The sequence below is a fragment of the Chlorocebus sabaeus genome, chromosome 3 (assembly GCF_047675955.1).
Source record: "Chlorocebus sabaeus isolate Y175 chromosome 3, mChlSab1.0.hap1, whole genome shotgun sequence".
NCBI lineage: Eukaryota > Metazoa > Chordata > Mammalia > Primates > Cercopithecidae > Chlorocebus > Chlorocebus sabaeus.
Window position 1 is genome coordinate 94,664,965 of NC_132906.1, and position 23,525 is coordinate 94,688,489.

At 45.9% G+C, this 23,525-nt stretch overlaps 1 protein-coding gene across 2 annotated transcripts in view; it reads left to right on the top strand.

Moving 5' to 3' along the window:
• The window catches only part of CUL4A (cullin 4A), a 56,198-nt gene that overhangs the window by 21,773 nt on the left and 10,900 nt on the right, over window positions 1-23,525 (top strand). For both annotated transcript variants that reach the window (XM_007960978.3, XM_007960977.3), the window contains exons 6-15: window positions 3,140-3,302; window positions 3,833-3,922; window positions 4,990-5,072; window positions 6,767-6,834; window positions 10,360-10,478; window positions 14,105-14,297; window positions 15,618-15,722; window positions 15,933-16,043; window positions 16,136-16,221; window positions 16,929-17,036. In XM_007960978.3, the coding sequence (XP_007959169.1) occupies window positions 3,140-3,302; window positions 3,833-3,922; window positions 4,990-5,072; window positions 6,767-6,834; window positions 10,360-10,478; window positions 14,105-14,297; window positions 15,618-15,722; window positions 15,933-16,043; window positions 16,136-16,221; window positions 16,929-17,036 (1,126 nt within the window). The remainder of the gene's footprint in view (window positions 1-3,139; window positions 3,303-3,832; window positions 3,923-4,989; window positions 5,073-6,766; window positions 6,835-10,359; window positions 10,479-14,104; window positions 14,298-15,617; window positions 15,723-15,932; window positions 16,044-16,135; window positions 16,222-16,928; window positions 17,037-23,525) is intronic.

A 23,525-nucleotide genomic window follows, 5' to 3' on the forward strand; every position in this document is an offset into this window, starting at 1 on the left:
AAACAGAGGGCCTTGGTTTCTCTCTGACAACTGGAGTTTGAGCCTGGAGCAGCTCTTTCCAGCACTGCAGTCGAAACTCTGAGAGACTGCCTGCTGCCCATGGGGTCATAGCCCTGAGGCTGCGTGGCCCCTGTGGAATGGCTTGCTCAGCCTCCTGGCCTCCTGAGCACATAGACAGCACTCATCATCCGTCATCTTTCGGGGACTGTATACACTAGGGGTTCTGGGGCCCCTCCTCAGCAGCATTCACAGCCACTGACCCCTGCATGTCATCTGCTGACCCCCATGTGTCCTGTGACCACTCCATGTGCTGAGTCCTGCTGCCTCCTACAAGCTGACCTTGGACAAAAGCTGTGTCCGTCTCACCGTCTGATTTGTCTTGTTCTCTGTTCGCCGTCTAATTGGTCTTGTTCTCTGTTAATGGAGTGTTTCATTCTTCTCACATTCAAACATAAAAGTGATGTTGTGCCTTCTCATGACCTTTAAACCCAAGTTCTTTAAAATGTGCCTGCTTTTCCTACCCCCACCCACTGGGCACACTGACCCAAAGCAGTGTGATTTCTGCCTTCGGCATGTAGAGATTGCTCTTGTCTGAGATGTCAGTGACCTGCAAGTTACCAAATCCAGCAAGCATTTTTTGTCCTTATTTTATACAATATCTGTGCAATTTTGGACACCCTGTCCTTGTTGAAGCTCCCTTAATGCCATTTGCCCCTCTAACTTCCTGGTGGAACCCCCACACGTCTCCTAGCAGACATCCGCGTAGTCTACGAGAAGGCAGACGCTGACAGAAAGGACAGCCTGTGTTCCGGGAAACAATGGAGATAATAAAAGTGATCATAGTAGCTTATTTAGCATTTACTCTGTGCAAGGGACTGTTTCCTACTAATGTATTTAATCCCTAGAACAGCTCTATGGCATGGCCATTGTAACTCCCCTTTTATACAAACTAAGGCACATAAGTTGAAATAACTTGCCCTACCTGGATTGTCCGGCCCATAGTCTAAATGCTTTTCAAAAATTATTATTATTATTTTTAGAGACAGGGTCTCACTCTGTTACCCAGGCTGGAGTGCAGTGGTGCAGTCATAACTCACTGCAGCCTCAAACTCCTTGGCTCAAGTGATCCTCCTGCCTTGGCCTCCCCTGTAGCTGGGACTATAGGCACGCACCACCACATCCAACTAACTTCTAAAAATTTTTTTGTAGAGCCAGGATCTCACTATGTTGCCCAGGCTGGTCTCAAACCCCTGGCCTCAAGCAGTCCTCCCACCTCAGCCTCCCAAAGTGCTGGAATTACTTGTGTGAACCACCATGCCCAACACTAAACTCTTAATTTGTAAACATAGTTTATACCATAACTGTCATACAAACTACAAACATCGTTTATAGAATAGAATAAATGATACCACCTCCAGTCTACCACAAGAGGCTAAAAACCCGAATGTGAGCATCAGTACAACAAGAATCCTGGTTGAGGTGTGTGTGGGCAATGCGTGGTGAGGACGTACTTTGTCCATCTCTGGGATGGGGAGGAGGACTGAGGGTCAACCTTGGCCTGTGCTTTGGGGAATGAGCAAGGGTGGTCAGGCAGCTAAGAAAGAAAGAGTGGAAGGAAGGAAGCAGTAAGTTCAAAGCCGAGTATCTCCTGCCGCTGATGGCTAGGACAGCAGCATGACCGGAAGAAGCCCATGTGGGGCCTGGGCAGGTGGGGAGGGGTGGAGCTGATGAGGGCCCTGAAGGGTTTTTAGCTGAGATGGTGGTTTTGAAGAGAAGATCCCTGTGGCAGGGTGGAGAGTCACAGAAGTGGAGACCGAAGCGTTTCTAAGCACTGGCTGCCTGCCTGGCACTGCCCCAAGGGCTTCACAGGCAGGAGCTAATAGCGTCTGATCCCCATTTTACAGTTAAGGAAGGAAAGGCACAGAGACGTGAAGCTCCTTGCCCAGGGTCACACAGCTAGCAAGTAGTAGGGCCAACATTCAAACCCAGGCAGCTGCCTCGAGCCACAAGTCTGGCCATTGCACCTTCCTGCCCCTGCTGTGGAGAAGTGCACAGAAGACCTGGTGTGCAGCAGGCCTGGGAGCAACAGGATGCCTGTGGCAGTGTGGTGGGCAGTCAAGGGCGGTGCGTGTCTCCACCACCGAGTGACTCCCAGGGCCCTCTGCACACCTCTGTGGCACGCACCACTGCGGCTGCCGCCACCACTGCCACCATAATTCATATTATTATTACTGCCACCGCCAACACCCACCTACCACTGTTTCTACTGCCACCACTATCCACCCACCATTACTGCTGCCGTCACCGCCACCGCCGCTATTACTACTGCCACCACCACCTGCCCACCACTGTATTACTGCTGCTGCCACCGCCACCACCGCTATTACTACTGCCACCACCACCTGCCCACCACTGTATTACTGCTGCTGCCACCACCAGCACCACTCCTGTCCTCAGGTGCCAATTCAGGATTTCTGGCTGGAGCCCAGCATCTGTATTTTTGGCCCCTCCTTAATGGAGTACTTGGCCATTGAGGGCAGCAGGAGTGTTGAAGCAAAGCACAGAACCCCCAACATGGGTTTTGTGGACGGTCACTAGCAGCTGAATAACATTCCTCAGGCCGTGAGCTGAGGACTGCGATGAACTCTGAAAGCCGTGTGTCACCTTCTCTTGGGAAAGCAGCAAACATTTGGTAGGAGAGCTCCCAGGGCTTGGAGAAGGGAAGCTGCTGGGACGTGCTCCGCAGAGGACATTGGGAAGAGAGTGTACCCTGAGGGCTGTTGCAGATGGTGGCGGGCAGGGCAGGTGGGGCAGGCAGGGTCGTGGTACCCGACTGAGCATCTCCGCTCGCTCACCAGGAAGGTGGCAAGAACCCCGGGCTTCCGCCAGCAGATTGCATGATACCAATTTTGTTGTCAGTGGCATACTTGGCCTAGCAGTACCTCCAAGGACACGGAGCAGACAAGGCACGCTAGACTGGCCAAAAAACAGAAGTTTTTAAAAAGAAATTCTTAGCACCTAGATGTAGAGAATTAGCAACTTCACATTTTTTGGATGATATTGAGTAGCATAGCTGGAGATACACCCATAACTTCTAAAAAGCGAAACTAAAATGTATTGTTTCTTACTGTCTATACAGGGATATGGGATTAGAACTGTTTAGGACCCATATTATTAGTGATAAAATGGTTCAAAGTAAAACCATTGATGGAATCCTGCTGCTGATCGAGCGCGAGAGGAGCGGCGAGGCCGTGGACCGGAGCCTGCTGCGGAGCCTGCTGGGCATGCTGTCCGACCTGCAGGTGAGTGCTGCCTGTGCAGAAGATACCTGGGCACCTGCCCAGCTACTTGCATCAGAATAAATGGTTGTACCAAAGATGTTAAACAATGAAATCCTAAAGTGTTTGTTGAAGGTAGAAGAGTCTTTAAAATCCCTAGGAGGGGAATGGATCTCAAGCTAACACCACACCAGGTGCCACAAAAGGGAAGATGGATCAATATCACTACGTAAAATGCATCTTTTTCATGGAAAATATACCACAAACAGAGACAAAACCAGATGACATATTCAGGGAAAATGTTAGCAACACACACAAAAGACAAAGGGTGAAGTTCTTTAGTGCAATATGACCCCAAGGCACCGTAGGAAAAGAAGAGAAGAGGGTCTGCCTGGCTGTTTTGGGAAGGACAGTGCAGCTGGCCAGCTGGGTGGCCACAGGCAGCTCCAAGTTCAGGTCATGGCAGCCTGCCCCGTCAGAAACTGGGATTTGTTAGCCCTTGAAAAGATAGTTTCCTTTACTGAAATTGGTCAATAACTCTGCTCATTTCTTAGGTGTATAAAGACTCATTTGAACTGAAATTTTTGGAAGAGACTAACTGCTTATATGCTGCCGAAGGCCAAAGGTTAATGCAGGAAAGAGAGGTGAGATGATGGGATGCTTCCGAATCCCCTGGCTTCGTTTCTGCAGATGAGCATCTGGGAGGACTTTCCTCGTGTTTGCCTTTTCACACACACACAGATGTTTCATTGAAAATCTTCTGAAAGCTGCAATCTTGCCAGAATCCCCAGTAATGAGCTTCATTCTTAGTATACTAAGAATTTCGTTTATGTTAACTTAGAAACTATTGCACTCCCCCCACAAGTAAAAATCTGTCAGATCGTTTCTGAAATAAGTAAAATAACTCAAATTTAAGCAAAACGATAAAAACATACACCTTAAAAATGAAAAATACAGATGATAAAATTTTTTATTTGTGTGAAGCACTGCAAAAAATTTTCCCAAAAAAAGCCATGTGAAAAAACATATAGTAGTAATAGGAACCCAAAAAACTTAACCACTTTTCCAGATACCAGAGCAAAATCATAAAGGAAACTGCCACATAGACTGTCACCCAAATGGCACGTGCTACTGCCCAGAATTGGCCCTGGCCATTGGTTCCTTCATTCTGGCTTTGGAGAGGAAGTTTCATGTCAGATACTGAGCCCGGCTGCAGCTACCCCGGCAGAGCCTCAGGCCTTTCCTGCACTGTCTTGGGAAACATGGGTGTACTTTGAGGTCTCCTGCCACCGTGTTGTTTGGTTCCCCAGATGGACAGCCAGCTTGTTGACTTACTTTTGCTGACCCATCTGTGCGGGGCAGGGTTGCCATTTAGCACCTCACCCTCCTACCAAGTGCTGCTCAGCTCCCTGTGGGCCCTGGGGATGGGAGGAGGGTGTGCACAGACCCCAAAACTTAGTGGTGAGCAGGGACGAAAGAGAAGTGCAGCCTGGGCCCTGTTCTAGGGTGGATGTTAATCTCAGGATCCTTTCTCCATGTCCCCCCAACACACTTGCATCCTCCCTCTCCCTTCCTGTTAATCTGTGTTAATATTTGGCTTGAATACATATTCTGCTTTTTTTTTAAATTACATATAAGGAAAATAAAATTTCAATCTCTTGGATAATGTTGACAGTCTTTTTGTTACTGATACGTTTGTTTTGTTTGGAAGGTTCCAGAATATCTTAACCATGTAAGTAAACGTTTAGAGGAAGAAGGCGACAGAGTGATCACTTACTTGGACCACGGCACACAGTAAGTACCGATCGCTCACCAAGCATTCATGTCTTCACCAGGGCTGGAGGGTTCTCCTGGCTGGTTATTGAAATAAAGGGTGTCTCTGTCAGTTCATTCAGCACTAAGAGTATTTTTGCACCTAGCATATTTTACTTTGTTATTTGTCCTTATTTGGCATTTACAAATTACAGTTTTTACCTAGTGCCTTGTCATAAGTTATTGTCTCAAGGGAGTAAATCTTGCTGAGATACTTGGCATCTTTGAGTTTTGAGATGGGCTGTTTATGTTAATGGAGTATCACTGAATATTAGGCTATTTTGATTGTGCACTCTGTTACACATTTTATATGGCTTTAATTTTATTTATGGTGCTGTCACACAATTTTCTCTTTTCTTCTAATGTTTTTTTCCTGCAAACCTGAGGTTGATGAGTAGCTAGGGAAACAAAAAGGTTGAGATTATGTAAGTGTGCGTATCAGGCACAGAATGTCCATGTGATGGGAGGCAAGAACAGGGGCAGAGGGGACAGCAAGGGAGAGAAATGAAAATGATACAGTGTGCAGCCGGGTGTGGTGTCTCACGCCTGTAATCCCAGCACTTTGGGAGGCTAAGGTGGGTGGATCACAAGGTCAGGAGATCGAGATCATCCTGGCTAAACCAGTGAAACCCTATCTTAGTAAAAATACAAAAAATTAGCCGGGCATGGTGGCGGGGGCCTGTAGTCCCAGCTACACAGGAGGCTGAGGCAGGAGAATGGTGTGAATCTGGGAGGTGGAGCTTGCAGTGAGCTGAGATCCGGCCACTGCGCTCCAGCCTGGGCGGCAGAGCGAGACTCCATCTCAAAAAAAAGAAAAAAAAAAGAAAATGATACAGTGTGCAGAACTGGTCCCCAGTAGGGAATGATAAAATGTACAGCTGTACAGAACAGGACTTGGTAGGACTCAGCAGAGAAAACAGGAAGGGAGATGAAAATGATACAATGTGCAGAACTGGACTCAACAAGGTAAGGAAAGGGGCAGGCCGGATGAAGGAAAGGGACAGGATTATGACAGAATCCAGCACGAAAACAGAGCACGCAGGAGAAGAGATGTGGTCACTCCGACGTGTGGAGTTGGAGGAGGCTGTGGGAAATCCAAAATCTCGAGCCAGACAGGGCGGCTCAGGGGCCATGTGGTGCTTCCATCCAACTGGGAGCAGGAAAGCAGCCCCCAGGAGACTAGGAAGCAGCAGCCAGGGAAGTCCGGGGGAGATGGTGGAGAGAGCGGCAGCCACAGCGAAGCCCCACAACCAGGGTGTGCAGGTCACACACAGCCTCCCTCAGCCCTTTCTGCTCGTGTGGGAAGCAGGAGGCGGAATGTCGGCTCTGCCCTTCTCCATAAGATGGTAGGTTAAAACGTTCTTTATAAACTAGAAATGAAAGCTTGGGAAGATGGCTGAAATTAGCAATCCTTGGAATAAAACAGATGCGTCCCTGCTTCCCTGGGCCTGCCTGTGGGCCTGTTTATGCTGTTCAGTAGGGGGTTTTTAGAAAGTGCTTCCTTCAGAGTTATTAGCAACAGGAGTCATCCATTTGCATGAGGAAATGCCCTTTACCTTCCGTTTCTGATTGCCTCTAGACTACATCTGTCGTAGACAAATGCCCCCATCTTTTATAGAGAACCAGTCTCTTCTTTAAACTTTATTTCTAACGCTTATTCTCTTTGCCTTATGTAGGAAACCACTGATTGCTTGTGTGGAGAAACAGCTGTTAGGAGAACATTTAACAGCAATTCTTCAGAAAGGTAGATTTCCTAGCTCTTGTGCAAATTAAACTGAACAATTATCCTTAATTCATTAGGAAAGTAAAGGGAGCATTACAAATAGCAATGTTAGGATGTTTGTTATTTTCATAAGATCGTCATTAAACTTATTTTCTAATGAACATGTTAGCCATCCACAGGAGAAAAAAAATCAGAGAAAGAAGAGAAGGCACCTAGGGGAACTACATTCGCTGCTAAAACCCCAGTGGCGGGAAGGCCCGGGGGCCTTCTGTACCACACACATGCTGAAACCTGGGTGCAGCGAGCCTGATGCAGCTCCCTGAGCAGACTTATCGCATGTGTCCAACCATTCTTCATGCACACTTGGATGTAGGGGACTCAGGGAGCTGTTCAGGCTGTTAGATTTTCGTGAGGCTTCACTCACCTGCGGACTTCGTGCATCTTAATGTTAGATGAACTATCGCCTAGGTGGTCTGCTTAAGCAGAGTACACTTTTCTCCTGATTTTCTGGAGAAGGGCATGTGTTCTTGTGCTGACTGGACGGCCTTAACGTCCACTTCTCCCCGAGTGCTGGCCACAGCAGGAAGATGGCTTCTAGCAGCCTGCACCTTTAAAATGGATGCTGATGTCTTCACCTCGATCTTTGTTTTATTGCTTTTATTTCTAGGCTTTAAAGTGTGCTAAATTCTGTGGAAATTATAATGAGCAGTCTAACCTTTGTAACACTTTAGTACTTATTGTGACATTTCAGTGTTACTGTTTGAAACAATGTTACCTTCTAAAAGTCATTTTAATGTATTTGGAAAATACAAGATTTTTTTCAAGCCTTTGGAAACCTTAAAGTTTAATTTTGAGAATGCCCTAAATGGTATTCAAATATATTCTGGTTTGGGTTCTACATTGTCAGATAATGGCATTATGGCTAATGAGATACTTAAAACAAGTGCAGCCAGAACAAAACCAAAAAGGAGGAGAATTAACATGATTGAGCGTCTCCTGTTACGAACAGCTACACTTGGTGTAAATATCTTTTAAAACGATTCTGTGAAATCATTATCCCCTTTCTATAAATAAGAAAACCAGGGCTTAAAACAGCCAGATATTGGTGCCTGAAATCACATTGCTTGTAAGTTGAGAGCCATGGGTCCAATCTGATTATGGTTTTTCTGCTTATTCCATACTGAAACCTACACAGCTGGTGTAGTTTCACCTATGCACCTAAAAACAAATGCATTCAGAATTTCTGTCAGGCGTTTTTTTGAAAGGAGTCACTTTACAAGAAAAAAGGCCAGGCATGGTGGCCCATACCTGTGACATCAGCACTTTGGGAGGCCCAAGTATCACTTTGGCCCAGGAATTCAAGACCAGCCTGGACAACAAAGAGAAACCCTGTCTCCACCAAAAAAATAAAATTAAAAAATTTTTAAAGCCACAGGTGGTGCATGCCTAGGGTACCATCTACTCAGGAGGCTGAGGTGGGAGGATCACTTTGGCCCAGCAGGTTGAGGCTACAAAACTACAAAAGCCTGGGCGACAGAGCTAGAGACCCTGTCTCAAAAAAAAAAAAAAAAAAAAAAACCCTGGGTGACAGAGCAACAGAGCCTGTCTCAAAAAGAAAAAAAAAGAAAAGAAAAGGCCGGGCACAGTGGCTCACACCTGTAATCCTAGCACTTTGGGAGGCCGAGGCGGGTGGATCACAAAGTCAGGAGATTGAGACCACAGTGAAACCCCATCTCTCCTAAAAATACAAAAAATTAGCCGGGCGCGGTGGTGGGCGCCTGTAGTCCCAGCTACTCTGGAGGTTGAGGCAGGAGAATGGCGTGAGCCCGGGAGGCGGAGCTTGCAGTGAGCCGAGATCGCGCCACTGCACTCCAGCCTGGGTGACAGAGCGAGACTCCGTCTCAAAAAAAAAAAAAAAAAAAAAAAAAAGAAAAAAGATTTCAAGTAAATAGTAGAAATTTGCATAAATTATTCCAGTACATACTTTGTTGAGCAAAATTATTTAAAGAAAATGGTAAATTGGCCGGGCGCGGTGGCTCAAGCCTGTAATCCCAGCACTTTGGGAGGCCGAGACGGGCGGATCACGAGGTCAGGAGATCGAAACCATCCCGGCTAACACGGTGAAACTCCGTCTCTACTAAAAAATACAAAAAACTAGCCGGGCGAGGTGGTGGCACCTGTAGTCCCAGCTACTCGGGAGGCTGAGGCAGGAGAATGGCGTAAACCCGGGAGGCGGAGCTTGCAGTGAGCTAAGATCTGGCCACTGCACCCCAGCCTGGGCGACAGAGCGAGACTCCATCTCAAAAAAAAAAAAAAAAAAAGAAAATGATAAATTATATATGTAAAAGCTTACTCTAAATTGTATTAGAAGTATTTTAAAAATTAAAAAGTTACATTTTTTGAATTCTTAAGACATGGATTTTAGGGCCGGGTGCGGTGGCTCAAGCCTGTAATCCCAGCACTTTGGGAGGCCGAGACGGGCGGATCACGCGGTCAGGAGATGGAGACCATCCTGGCTAACACGGTGAAACCCCGTCTCTACTAAAAAATACAAAAAACTAGCCTGGCAAGGTGGTGGGCACCTGTAGTCCCAGCTACTCGGGAGGCTGAGGCAGGAGAATGGCTTAAACCCGGGAGGCGGAGCTTTCAGTGAGCTGAGATCCGGCCACTGCACTCCAGCCTGGGCGACAGAGGGAGACTCCATCTCAAAAAAAAAAAAAAAAAAAGACATGGGTTTTAGTAAGATAAAGTATAAAAAGTTTGTGTCAGTAGATCAGAATGTAATTGAAAGAAATGAACGTTTGGAACTCTAGGTAAGAATTGTAATTGTAGCCCCACCGTATGTTTGCACACATCTTTAAACCACCTCGTTTGTGTGGACATCGTGCCCATTGTGGGCAGAATCTGAGACTTTGTGAATTGGATGACTGTTCACTGTTTTGTGCTTTAACCTGGCTGCCTCTCGATAGTTACCATAAAGCAAGTATTTAGAAAATCTGTGAGAGTTTTTCTAATTGAGGTATGGTTTTAGAAAACCCTTATAAACATTAAAAATCTAAAACACTGAAAACTTTTTTAAATGCTGTGTTAAATACTTCAAAATATCTGATGATATTTTTCTCTTATAGTTTAGGTGTGAATAAATTTAATCCACTATAAATTAGATTTGATAGCTTGTCCTTTTACATTGTCTGGCTGATGGACTAAATTAGAAGTATATTGGGAACATGAACCTCCCAGGTTAAATAGTTGGTGTAAACTGGATTTTCTGACTTGCTAACTTTAGTGAAATAAGAGGGCTTCAGTGACATGAAGAAGTAAATAATATATCTTCCAACATACTCAGAAAAAATGAGGTTCACCTAATAGGATCCATCTCAGATATTTAACCAGATCAACCTGCTCGTATACAGGCAGCGATGTGTAGACCCGCCCAGTTTCTAAGCGGTGTATTGGCATTCTTACTGTGCATGCTGTGTTCTAGTTGAGTTATTGTTGTTAATGCTGCCCATGCTGTACTCTGCTGACGTGTACTGCACATCTCAGGGCTTGACCACTTACTGGATGAGAACAGAGTGCCGGACCTCGCGCAGATGTACCAGCTGTTCAGCCGGGTGAGGGGCGGGCAGCAGGCGCTGCTGCAGCACTGGAGCGAGTACATCAAGGTACTGGCGGGGTTTCAAGGCCACAGGCGCGGGCATTCCCTGCAGGGAGCAGAGCCCCTCCTGAGAACGCCCAGTGCTCTGACAAAGGGAACTGGGCTGCTGGAGGGCCGGTTGGCATTTTCATCACAGATGATAGGGTGGATGGTAGTCTTCTATCTGCTTCCCAATCACCAGTGTGAATTTGCTTTTTAAGATAACACCAGCAGTGATTAGCACCATCCAGGTAGAAAGTATAACTTAAAGATCAACAGTTTTGCTCTTCTTCATCAGCATAAATATTGGTTTAATTCTAAATCATGATTTTTCTGAAAGTAATCATTTTTGTAAATCTGCTTGTCAGACAAGATCTCCTCATGCCCTTGGCTCAGTGAGAACTATTATATATTTGGCATATTAGGTTGCTTTATAGACTTTATTTCTTAACAGACCAAATTTAGGATTTGTTACTTAAACTTTCACTTTCATGTTTCGAAAGCATTTCTTTGGCATCCCTGACAAGCCCGATCCAACCCATCATAGCGTGGCTTCCTGGGCAGTGCCCTGAGTTTTCACGTGTCCTGCCCAGGAGAACAGCCCCTCGGTGCTGACATAGGACCTCCCTGAAGACTAGGGGCTCTCGGCCCAGGGCACCACCCCACCGAGGGGACACTTGTTGATGTGTGGAGACGTTTGTGGCTGTCTGAACAGAGACGGCGCTGCTTGCTCTGCTGGGCGGCCCCGGGGTGCTGCTGAATGCACAAGGCATCCCTCACTGCAGAGAATCGCCTGCCCAGAGTGCCAGTGTTGCCCAGCCCAAGAAACCTACTGAAGACCCTCTATAATGAGAAGCCATTCTCCAGATGCCCCTTACAGAAACAGGAGAACTGAGGCAAACATCAGGGCCCCTTCACAGATAACTCATGTTTTCAGCATGTGCCAGTTGCCTAGCGTGAATTTTCCAGCTTAAATGGTGAGCATTTAGTAGAAGTGTGTGTGTTTGCTTGCTGGTGACTATTCTTAGATCCCAGAATGAAAAGGTAAATAAAATTTCCAGAGAATTATGCTGAGAGAAAAAAAGAAAAAAACCAATTCCAGATACTTAACATGTTATTGCGTAACATTCTGGAAGTGACAAAATTTAGATATGGATGGAAAGTTACCGGGGGGTAGGGATGGAGCGGGGGGTAGGGATGGAGTGGGGGGTAGGGATGGAGCGGGGAGTAGGGATGGAGCGGGCTGTAGGGATGATGGAGCGGGGGGTAGGGATGGAGCGGGCTGTAGGGATGATGGAGCGGGGGGTAGGGATGGAGCGGGGAGTAGGGAGGGAGCGGGCTGTAGGGATGGAGTGGGGGGTGTGGTTAGAAAAGCCCAGGAGGTAGCCTTCTGCAGGAACTATTGGGGTTTTGGCCGAGGTCAAGATGTGCACACCCAGCTCAGTTACAAGTCAACTGGGCCATCTGAAAAAGACCTGGGGGGTTATCAGTGTCAGTATCCCGGTTGAGATACTGTTCTGTAGTTTTGCGAACTTGCCATTGGAGGAAACTATGGAAAACAAAGATACTGGGATTGCTTTGCTATTTTTACTATTATGCAGATCTTTCATTATCTCAATAAAGATTTCCATTAAATAAAAAAGATAAATGAAAGCTTACGTGCTGCTTTCATTACGTGCTGATAATCAGACCTCAAGTCACATATCAGTCCAGCTGTGCAAAGCCGGCACACACAGCACCTCTCCCCACAAGGTCTTGTACGGTGATGTTGAATTGGAAGTTACAACTGAGTCACACTAAATTGGCCATAAAGCTACTGGAGATTTAGGTTTTTTGCCGGTGAGATAGTCTTCAGGGGATGGGAATATGTGCTAAAAAACTAGGAAAAGTTCACCTTTGCAATTTCCAGTCGGGGTAATAAAAATCAGTGAGTGACCATCACCCCTGAGTGTCAGCAATAAGCAGTTATGCTATAACAAAATAGTGGTTTCCATTCAACTCCACATGCCGTTATCAAAGTAAAGCTGGGCCTTGTAGTGTATGTGCATCATTGTAAAATGCAGTTAGCACAAAGGATGAAGAGTAAGAGGTAAGTCCCTCCCACACCTGCTAGCCACACACCACCGTGCCTCTCCAGGGGTGTCTGTGCCCTTTCTGTTGGCATCTTTTTTTTTTTTTTCTTTTTGAAACAGAGTCTTGCTCTGTCATCCAGGCTGGAGTGCAGTGGCGTGATCTCAGCTCACTGCAACCTCCGCCTCCTGGGTTCAAGCATTTCCCTGCCTCAGCCTCCTGAGTAGCTGGGATTACAGGCTCCCGCCACCACACCTGGCTAATTTTTGTATTTTTAGTAGAGACGGGGTTTCACCATATTGTCCAGGCTGATCTTGAATTCCGGACCTCGTGATCCACCCGCCTCGGCCTCCCAAAGTGCTGGGTTTACAGGCATGAGCCACTACGCCCAGCCTTCTGTTGGCATCTTTCCACCAGCCAGCTACCTCGTATGTGTGTGTGTGACGTGTGAGTGCACGTGTGCATTGTATTGAGACACATTTTTTAAATCCAATAATTGTATTCAGTTTCTCTTGAGCAAATGTAGTTTATGTCATCAAATAGTTAACTTTTTTAGTGCCACACACTTTTAGGAATGTTTAATATAATATTTTTTAATTAAAAAAACAAACTAGTCTGGGCACAGTGGCTCATGCCTACAATCCCACCACTTTGGGAGGCCAAGGCGGGTGGATCATGAGATCAAGAGATCGAGACCATCCTGGCCAACATGATGAAACCCCGACTCTACTAAAAGTACAAAACTTTGCCGGGTGTAGTGGTGTGCACCTGTAGTCCCAGCTACCTGGGAGAAACGCTTGAAGCGGCAGGAGGAGGTTGCAGTGAGCCAAGATCACGCCACTGCACTCCAGTCTGGTGACAAAGCAAGACTCTGTCTCAAATAAAAAAAAAATACAAACTTGAAAAATGAGCTTTTCATAATTTGAAGTGACGGAGAAGGAAAACTGTAGCTAAGAAGTCCCAAGAAGTATATTTAATTAATAAGAATTAACTTGTCTTGGAGGAACTTACACGTAAACGTTCTTTTAAAAGCAGTGGACATTTTCCCAGTCATTTGTAAGTTCTCAGAAACAGAATCGTAAGACCAAGGCATTAATCATGTGTTTAATTGTATATTCACACCGAGCACAGGGCTCATGCCTGTAAACCCAGCACTTCGGGAAATCACAGTGGGATGGTTGCTTGAGGCCAGGAGTTTGAGACCAGCCTGGGCAACATGACCCCGTCTCCACAAAACTTTAAAAAGATTGGCCAGATGTGCTGACCTGAGCCTCTAGCACCAACTGCTCAGGAGGCTGAGGTGGGAGGATTGCTTGAGCTTGGGAGGTCAAGGCTGTGGTGAACCGTGATTGCACCACCGCACTCCAGCCTCGGCTACAGAGTGAGGCCCTGCCTCAAAAAAAAAAATCAAAAAGTGCATTCACTTAATTTTTGAAATGTGAATTCAATTTGTGAAACTTTTAAAGTTATTGCTTACTATTAAGAGTAATTTATATTAAACTATCCTGATTATATGATAGCAGGAGAAAATATTGTTTGGTATTATAAACATGTTGCTGAGTTGGTATTGATTTGCTTTTGCAGACTTTTGGGACAGCGATCGTCATCAATCCTGAGAAAGATAAAGACATGGTCCAAGACCTGCTAGACTTCAAGGACAAGGTGGACCACGTGATCGAGGTCTGCTTCCAGAAGAACGAGCGGTTCGTCAACCTGATGAAGGAGTCCTTTGAGACGTTCATTAACAAGAGACCCAACAAGCCTGCAGAACTAATCGGTAGAAAAATATTTTCTTTTTTTTTTTTTTTTTTTTTGAGACAGTCTCACCCATTTCTAGACAATTTTTTAATGTGGGAAAATAAGGCACAATCAACCAAAATGTTCAAGCTGCCCAAGGGGTGTGTGGAAAGTGTTTTTATCAAGTCTTATTAGGACACACGTTTAAAAACCGACACACCTGCATGCATGGGTGGAGGAGGGCATTTCCTTAAGGGAAGATGAAGTAGGAATTTAGAAAAGAAGTGACGCTTGACTTCGCCAAAGAAGGGAGATCACCATCTTTGTATCCTCTAATCAGTATTAAAATAGGATAAAACCAGATGAGATCTCAAAAGATAGCATATTTTAAAATACTATTTTTAAGTTGTACAATTTTTTCACAATAATATCAAAATATATTTCAGAATTCATAGGCTTTCTCATAGGCTTTCTCTAGTCAGTAAAATTTTTTAATTTGAAGGAGAAAGGGGGCAAAGAGACCTGTAATAGATGACACTAGATTGTTGGTTACTGCTGACGTGGAAGATGGAACATGAAAGGGGGCGAAGAGAACTGTAATAGACGACACTAGATTGTTGGTTACTGCTGAAGTGGAAGATGGAACGTGGAGCTTATTGTGCAGTTGTCTGCGTGTGTTCAAAATATTCTGTTATAAAATGTTGAAAAGAAAAAAACTAACAAAAATGCAACAGAAGGAATTCAGGAGGCAGTTTACTTTGGCTTTTGTACCTCTGTACCATTTGTGGTTTCTCTAAAGAAAAAGAATGTTGAGCTCTTGGGAATTTGGGCTTCTGGAAGTCGTGAGTTCCGCCATCATGTGGGCACTTTGATCCTCCCTCCCGAACCACCTTACGATGGCTTGTGCAGCCTCAGAAACAGGAAGCCCGAGTAGAAATGCTTTTCCCCTGCGTTGCCACCTTGGATGCCCTGAGAAAGTCTTTCTCTTTGAGAATGTCTCCTCTGAGTTCATGACACCACATCCTAGAAATGGGCACTCCAGCGTCCAGGGCAGTCATGTCCTGAAACCTGAGCATGTATTTACTGAACCCATTTTATTTTGAAGTTCAGAGATTGCATTTAGAGATAAGAAAGATATTTAACCCTGCTTTAAACATTCAGTCCTGGCTTCGTTAAAATTTTGGGAAGTATTTACTTTCACGTGACTTGAGAAATACTTATCTTAGAAAATCAGATATTGGCTTTTTTGTCTTATAGTCATTTTGGGAAGGTTCCAGAATGTTCCTGTACATTGTTGCTTATAGAAATTGAAGATGCTCTTTTTTCTGATTTAGAGTATTTACTATATTTATGCTCACAGCAAAGCATGTGGATTCAAAGTTAAGAGCAGGCAACAAAGAAGCCACAGACGAGGAGCTGGAGCGGACGTTGGACAAGATCATGATCCTGTTCAGGTTCATCCACGGTGAGACTCGGGCACTCAGAAAATGCTGCGTAATCAAGAGGTGTAAACACAGGCCCTGCTTTCTCAGAGGAGGTTTAACATGAGAATGTCAGTATCAGTAGAGCCAGTTTGCATTAGAGTGAACTCTTTTAAGGGTTTTCAGCAATTGAAGTTTAACATTTGCTTATCAACTCTCTGATGTCTTGATTATTCTCATCTGGTTATAAATAGGTAAAGATGTCTTTGAAGCATTTTATAAAAAAGATTTGGCAAAAAGACTCCTTGTTGGGAAAAGTGCCTCAGTCGATGCTGAAAAGTCTATGTTGTCAAAGCTCAAGCATGGTAAGCGTGTGTGGCCTGGGCTTCTCCCCTCTAACTGAGGGTTGCTGTCCCGTGTGTTGCCCTCATCTCACTCCCTCCTTTGCTGTGTCCAGAGTGTGGTGCAGCCTTCACCAGCAAGCTGGAAGGCATGTTCAAGGACATGGAGCTTTCAAAGGACATCATGGTTCATTTTAAGCAGGTGAGTCGTGTTTCTTCAGGTAAAGCAGCTTTTTAAAAAGTATCTGTTTGTGTGGTGGTTCATGCCTGTAACCCCAGCACTTTGGGAGGCAGAAGCAAGAGGCTTTCTTGAGGCCAGAAGTTCAAAACTACCTTGATCAACATAGCAAGACCCTGTCTTTACAAAAGAAAAATGTTTTGAATGAGCAGGTAGTCCTAGCTACTGGGGTGAGGCTGAAGGTGAGAAGATGACTTGAGCCCAGGAATTTGAGGCCGCAGTGAGCCGTGACTGCACCACTGCATTCCAGCCTGGGCAGCAGAGTGAGACCTTGTCATGGGTGGATAGATAAGTACGTACATAGACAGATAGAGATAGCAGTACTTTGTCATAGTAGATAAATAGATAAAGTAGGTAGATTCAATAGATTAGATAGAAAAAATGAATCTCACTCTAAACGTGTAAGAAAAAAATTACGCTATTAATGTTTCACAAGTAAATTTTACATGTGTGGCAAGAATTTGATTTCAGTGAGTCTGGTGGTGACACCTGAAGAAGGAAAAAGGCAGCCCCAGTGAGGCATTGGGTTTCACGGAATACATTCTGGGGACTGAGATAAATTCTGACGCAGCTGAAACTTTATATTGAAAATTACACGGTTTATTTTGTTTTAGGTTAATTATGTTTTATTACTTTCTCAAAATGATTGTCTTGGATTTCTCTGTTTTTAGCATATGCAGAATCAGAGTGACTCAGGCCCAATAGACCTCACAGTGAACATACTCACAATGGGCTACTGGCCAACGTACACGCCCATGGAAGTGCACTTAACCCCAGAAGTAAGTGTGCGGAAGGCGTGCTGTCTACTCCCGCTGTCATGCCCTTACCAAGCACAGATATGTCGCCTTCAAGAATTGTTTAATGGGGAGTTTTTAAAAATAACCCACTCAGTCCAAAATCAAAAGTGCTCGTATATCCGCATTAGAAAGTGACAACTTTTGTCACCCTCTGTGTCTCCTCCCAGTGCAGCCTGTGTCCTCCTGCTGACCTGCAGGGCCCATGAGCACAGGCACTTGTTTTGGAAGTTATGGCTTGTTGAGCTGCAGTTCTTGTCTAGTTGTTCTTTCTTTGCATTGTAGACAGTGCTGAAGTCTTAGGAATGGCATTATTTAGGACTTTCCTTGTCAGCCACTACTTAGGCTACAGTAAGCCCTTTAGTGGAGAGTTTGCACACCGGAGGTAGAATTCTGTGCTCAGCGAAGTTAAAATCAGCAGGAGATGCAATACATGCACCGTTCATTATAATACCAGGGAAAGGGAAAGGGCTGAGACCAGCCTGGAATCATGGAAGACTTCCTGGAAAAGGCATCCCTTAAGCCTGATCTCAGGTAAAGATGAATAATGGTTTCCTCAGCTGAGAAGGGAAGAAAGACTCACAGCTACCGTGGTTGGACAGTGTGATTCCTTTCCTTACCAGTCATAAGAGTCATGGCCAATGCTCCTTTAACAAAAGACAAATTAGGAGAAAACCATAACAAATTTATTTAATCTAAGTTTTATTTAACACAGCAGGCTTCAGAAATGACACCCAAAGACCCAGGGAAGACTGTCCGTTGTTATACTTAGGGTTGATAAAGAATGGGCAGCCATGTAGAAATAGGTGTGTTAGTCTGTTTTGCATTGCTCTAAAGGAGTACCTGAGGCTGGGTAATTTGTAAAGAAAAGAGGTTTCATTGGCTCACAGTTCTGCAGGCTGTACAAGCATGGCCCCCGTGTCTGCGCAACTTCTGATGAGGTCCCAGGAAGCTTTCACTCAAGGTTGAAGGTTGAAGGCAAAGGGGGAGTAGGCTGGAGAGAGGGCGTAACAGGCAGTGAGGGAACGTCCCAGACTCCTTAACAATCAGATCTCATGGGAACTCATTACCGCAGGGAGGGCGCCAGGCCATTCATGGGGGATCCACTCCCATGACCCAAACACCTCCCACCAGGCCCCACCTCCAACACTGTGGATCACAGTTCACTGTGAGATTTAGAGGGGACAGACACCCAAACTCTTACCATTGTGGACAGAAGGGTACCATTTAACAGTAGTAGAGTAGTGGGGAAACCAGTAAGGCCTGTCTGTCGAGATTCTTCTTGTCCTCACTGGGCAGTGCTCTTTCCTCTCGGGTGTAGGCAAGACACGTCTGGAACAAGAGTCTTATGACTTAACTATCAGCAAGGTAGGTCAGAGAACTTCTTAATGTCCAGATCCTAGAAGGGCAGGAAAAAGATAGAGTAGTATCTCCGGGCTTTATGGCTGGCTTTGGGCAAGAGCGGTTTGAGTTTTCTCTGTCCTGCCTTGGGGAGGAGGAGTTCTCATTCCAGGAGAACTTTGGGGGAGAAGGTGGTGGGGTGGGAGAAGGTGAGTGAGAGACCTTGCTTCTGAGGTGTCCTAGCCAGACTTAGAGAACATGTGCAGGACTCCTGCTCAAAGAAAGCCAGGCAGCCTGCTTTCCACATTGGCCACGTGGTGCTGTCCCTTCCTCTCTCCACAGATGTTTGTGCTCCTGCACCGTTCCCTTTTCCCTTAATATTTGGCCGGGCGCGGTGGCTCACGTCTGTAATCCCAGCACTTTGGGAGGCCGAGACGGGCAGATCACGAGCTCAGAAAATTGAGACCATCCTGGCTAACATGGTGAAACCCTGTCTCTACTAAAAATACAAAAATTAGCCTGGCACGGTGGCGGGTGCCTGTAGTCCCAGCTACACGGGAGGCTGACGCAGGAGAATGGCGTGAACCCCGGAGGTGGAGCTTGCAGTGAGTGGAGATCGCGCCACTGCACTCCAGCCTGGGCGACAAAGAGAGATTCCGTCTCAAAAATATATATATATATTCTACTGGCTATTTCCCAAGAACATAAGCACCTGTCAAATGAGGACATTCACCCCGATGTAATACTTTCACCCCATTTCTGTTGGTTGTCTCAAGTATGTCCTTTGTGGTGTTTTTCTGGTACCCAGCTGAGCCCAGGACCCAGGCAGTCTTTGATGCTCCTTGTGAGTAGGTTCAGGTTGGGCAGGTCCAGCCAGATGCCCCGTGTCCCCATCAGGATCCTGGCAGGAGGTGTGCACGACCATGTGCCCCAGTATCTTGGTGACATGCAATAGAATCCTTCTGATAAGGTGCTGGCTGGTTTCTCCAAGGTATCGGTAGTGTTTTTCCTTTTGTAATCACTAAGGAATCTGTGAGGAGACATTTCAAGACTATGTAAACATCTTAATCCTCATCCAGCTGTCACCTGTGTGGCGATTCCTGCCTGAACTGATTTTTACCTTGGTGAATGGGGATTTTTTTCCAGCTCTATCATTTCTCTGTATTTAGAAGTTGGCGTTCTAAGGAAGAGCCCTTCTTTCCACCCCCTTTATTTACATATTTATTTCTCTCTCTTTATATCATTATGAACTTATGGATTCTTAATTTTTGTACTTATTTTGATGCTTAAATTGTCCCATATGTGGTCCGTGGGCCGCCGTTACGCTGGCTTCTTTGCTCTTTGATATGCCTACATCATTTGCTCTCCTCCAGACCTTGGCAACCACGCTCTGCTTCCTGTCTGTATGGATTTGCCTACATTCGATATTTCACAGAAATGGAATCACACAATATGTGAACTTTTGTGTCTGGCTTCTTCCACTTAGCATGCTGTTTTCAAAGTCCATCCGTGCTTTACCATACGTCAGCGCATTATTCCTTTTCTGGCTGAATAACATCACAGTGTATCGATAGGTCACATTTCGTTTCTCCATTCACCAAATATTGGGCATTTGGGTTATTTCCACCTTTTGGCCGCTGTGAATCATGCTGCTGTGAACATGGGTGTACAAGTTTTAGTTTGAACACCTACGGTCACTTCTTTTGGGGTATGTACCTGGGAGTGGAACTGCTGGGCCATGCAGGAACTGAAGTTTAAGCTACTGAGGAATTGCCGGACTGTTTCCCACAGTGGTTGCAGCAGCTTTTATTCCAGTTAGCAATCATGAGAGCTTCGCACCTTCTCACCTACACCTGTGATTGGCCTCTCTCGTTGTCGCCATCCCTGTCCGATGAGCTAGTCTCTTGCCGTGGTTTGCATTTCCCTGATGTCTGTTGATGTTGGGCATCATTTCACGTCTGATTGACCGTCTGTGTTTTCTTCTTGGAGAAATGGCTGTTCACGTGCTTTGCCTACTTTTTAACTGGGCTGTTTATCTCTTGTTATTAAGCTATAAGAGCTCTTTATATTCCAGATGCTTGATCCTTATCAGATCTGTGATTTGTAACTATTTTCTCCCATTCTGTGGGTTATCTTTTTACTTTCTTGATAGTGTGCTTTCTACAAAATTTTTTAATTATGGTAAAATCACATTTATTTTCTCTTTTGTTACTTTTGGTGTCATAACTGAGAAATTGTTGCCAAATCAAGACCACAAAAAATTGAGGAGGTGGGTGCAGTGCCTCACACCTGTAATCCCAGCACTTTGGGAAGCCAAGGATCACTTGAGCCCAGGAGTTAGGAGCAGCCTAGACAACATGGTAAAACTCCATCTCTACAAAAAATAGACAAATTAGCTGCGTGTGGTGGTGCCCGCCTACAGACCCAGCCACTCAAGAGGTTTGAGGTGACAGGATTGCTTGAGCCTGGGAGGTTAAGGCTGCAGTGAGCTATAATCGAGCCACTGCACTCCATCCTGGGCAGCAGAGTGAGACCCGAGACCCTGTCTCAAAAAAAGAAAATAAAATACCACTATGTATTCTCCCAAAAGTTTTATAGTTTTAGCTCGTATGTTTCAGTCTTTGACCCATTTTGGGCCTGGAATGGTAGCTGGCACATAGTAGCCAAGCGATAGCATTATGATTATAATTATCATCATTAATACTGATCCAGTCCTAGGAATGAATCCCAAGGAGATGATTTTTAGGAAAGATATGCATTAAGAGGTTTATCACAAACCATGGTACTTCTCAAGGCAAAAAGAAAAAGATAAGGCTTATCACATTATCGAGTTTTATTTAGGTATGGTAATGCCTGAGTAGATGTATTTCCTGAAAGAGTGAAAGAGTTCTGTCCTTTAGAGATACACAGAAATACCTACAAATGAAATGATATCACGCCTGGGATTTGGTGTCGTTGAAGATGGGGAATAGGTGCATCAGGTGATGTATACGTGTGATTTCATAGAAAGGTGACTCTTGGGCTGAGTTTTGAAGCATGAAGAGGAGATTGCCAAGCAGGCGTAGGTGAGGTTGGCAGGAATTTCTGACAGGGCACAGCTTAGACAGAAACACAGAGAAACTAAAAGGGCACGTGAAGTCTAGAGAGCAGCAGGCATTTATGCAGCACCTGCTGGTGCCACGCTCAGTGCACAATGGAGAGCCAGAGAGCCGGAGGCCCTGCCCTGTGAGCCCCTGTCCGGAGTCCACATTCACTCTGTGCTACAGAGGCCGGTAGAGCTAAGAGGGTGTCAGAGAAGGCTTCTCTGAGGAGGCGGTTCTGGAAATGAGTGGGTTTCATGAGGAAGATGGGATATGGGATCCAGCAGAAGAACCCACATGTGTGAAAGTCTAGGGGGATGAAAGATGGTGGAATGATGGGCTGAACTGGGCCTGGGGGATGGGAGGGGCAGAGGCCAGGGCTGTGAGACCAGAGGTTAGAATTTCATACTTTCTTTGTCCCACGGTCTTTGGAAGCCGTCCAAAGACACGGAATGGTGAGCGTGTGGGAGAGGAGCGATGGGTTTGGATTTGTGTTCCTGCCCAAATCTCATACGGAATTGTAATCCCCACTGTTGGGCGAGGCCCTGGTGGGAAGCGACCAGCTCATGGGGCAGATTTCCCCCTTGCTGTGCTCATGGTAGTGAGTGAGTTCTCATGAGATCTGGTTGTTTAAAAGTATGTAGCACCTCCCCCTTCTCTCTCTCTTCCTGCTCCGGTCATGTGAAGATGTGCCAGCTTTTTCCCTTGCCTTCTGCCATTATTAAAAGTTTCCTGAGGCCTCCCCAGCCAAGCTACTTGTACAGCCTGCAAAACTGTGAGCCAGTTAAACCTTCCTTCTTTATAAATTACCCAGTGTCAGGTATTTCTTAATAGCGGTGAAAGAATGGACTCATACAAGGTGTGTAGGTGGATACCGAGTCCTGGAGCACTGGCATTTGCGGAGTGGGTGAGAGCAGGGGGAGGCCACGCCCTGGGCTGTCCAGAGATGGTCTCCTGAGGCAGAAACTGATGAACCTTCCCGGGCACAGCACAGACTCGTTGGAGAGCCCAGGTGCAGTGCACACCAGATGGGATCAAACTGAAGAGTGGAGGGTATGATGGACCAGGAAGGGCATGCAGAAGTCAGGGAAAGCACCGCGCACGGGAGAGTCACGCACAGCCTGCCCCTGAGAGGCATCCAGGAAACAGGAGCAGGATCTGGGCTGTGGGTAGGGCTGGTGCACTGAATGCTGGGAACTTGAAAATGCAACAACCACAATTGTTAAGGATCAGTAGAAAGTTTGGAAAATGTAAGAAATTCACTCAAGGCCAGGCAAAGTGTAATTCCAGCGCTTTGGGAGGCCGAGGCAGGGGGAACGCTTGGAACCAGGAGTTCAGGACCAGCCTGGGCAGCATAACTGTCTCTATTTAAAAAAAAAAAAAAAAAAAATCAATCAATCAACAGGCATGGTGTCATGTACCTGTAGCCTGTAGTCCCAGCTACTCAGGACACTGAGGCAAGTGGATCACTTGCACCTGGGAGGTCCAGCCTGCAGTGAGCTTGGATCTCAACCTGGCTGATAGAGCAAGCCTATGTTCCAAAACAGGAAAGAAATTCACCCAGAAGCTAATCATAAAAACAACTGACTTGTGCTGTCCTTTCTGTGCAGGCCCTGATGGAGGTGTTTGCCATCAGCCCCTGCACAGTGCAGCACAAGGGGTGGTGGTGTCACCCTTCACAGATGAGGAAGCAGGAGCCCCGCTCATTGCAGGGAACACCAGCTGAGGCCAGGGCAAGGCATGGCCGGGCTGAGACACAGGATCTGGCCTCAGACACCTTTTTCTTGTCAGCCCCAGTCTTCACTGTGTGACACTGGCCCCAGCAAACCTGAGTGTGGGCAGAGACCACCCAGTACAGCTGGTCTGTACCATAAAACACCAGAGCAAGCATTGTCTCGTTGACACTGGGATCCAAAGTGCAAGGATTGAGGATATTTTTACAGATTATGGAATCCAGAAAGTGTCAGAATACAGAGCTGACCTTTTAATTCAGCTGTGAAAAGTTGTAAAACTCTGCATTGAATGTGGGGCTATTGAGATGGATGGCGTGTGG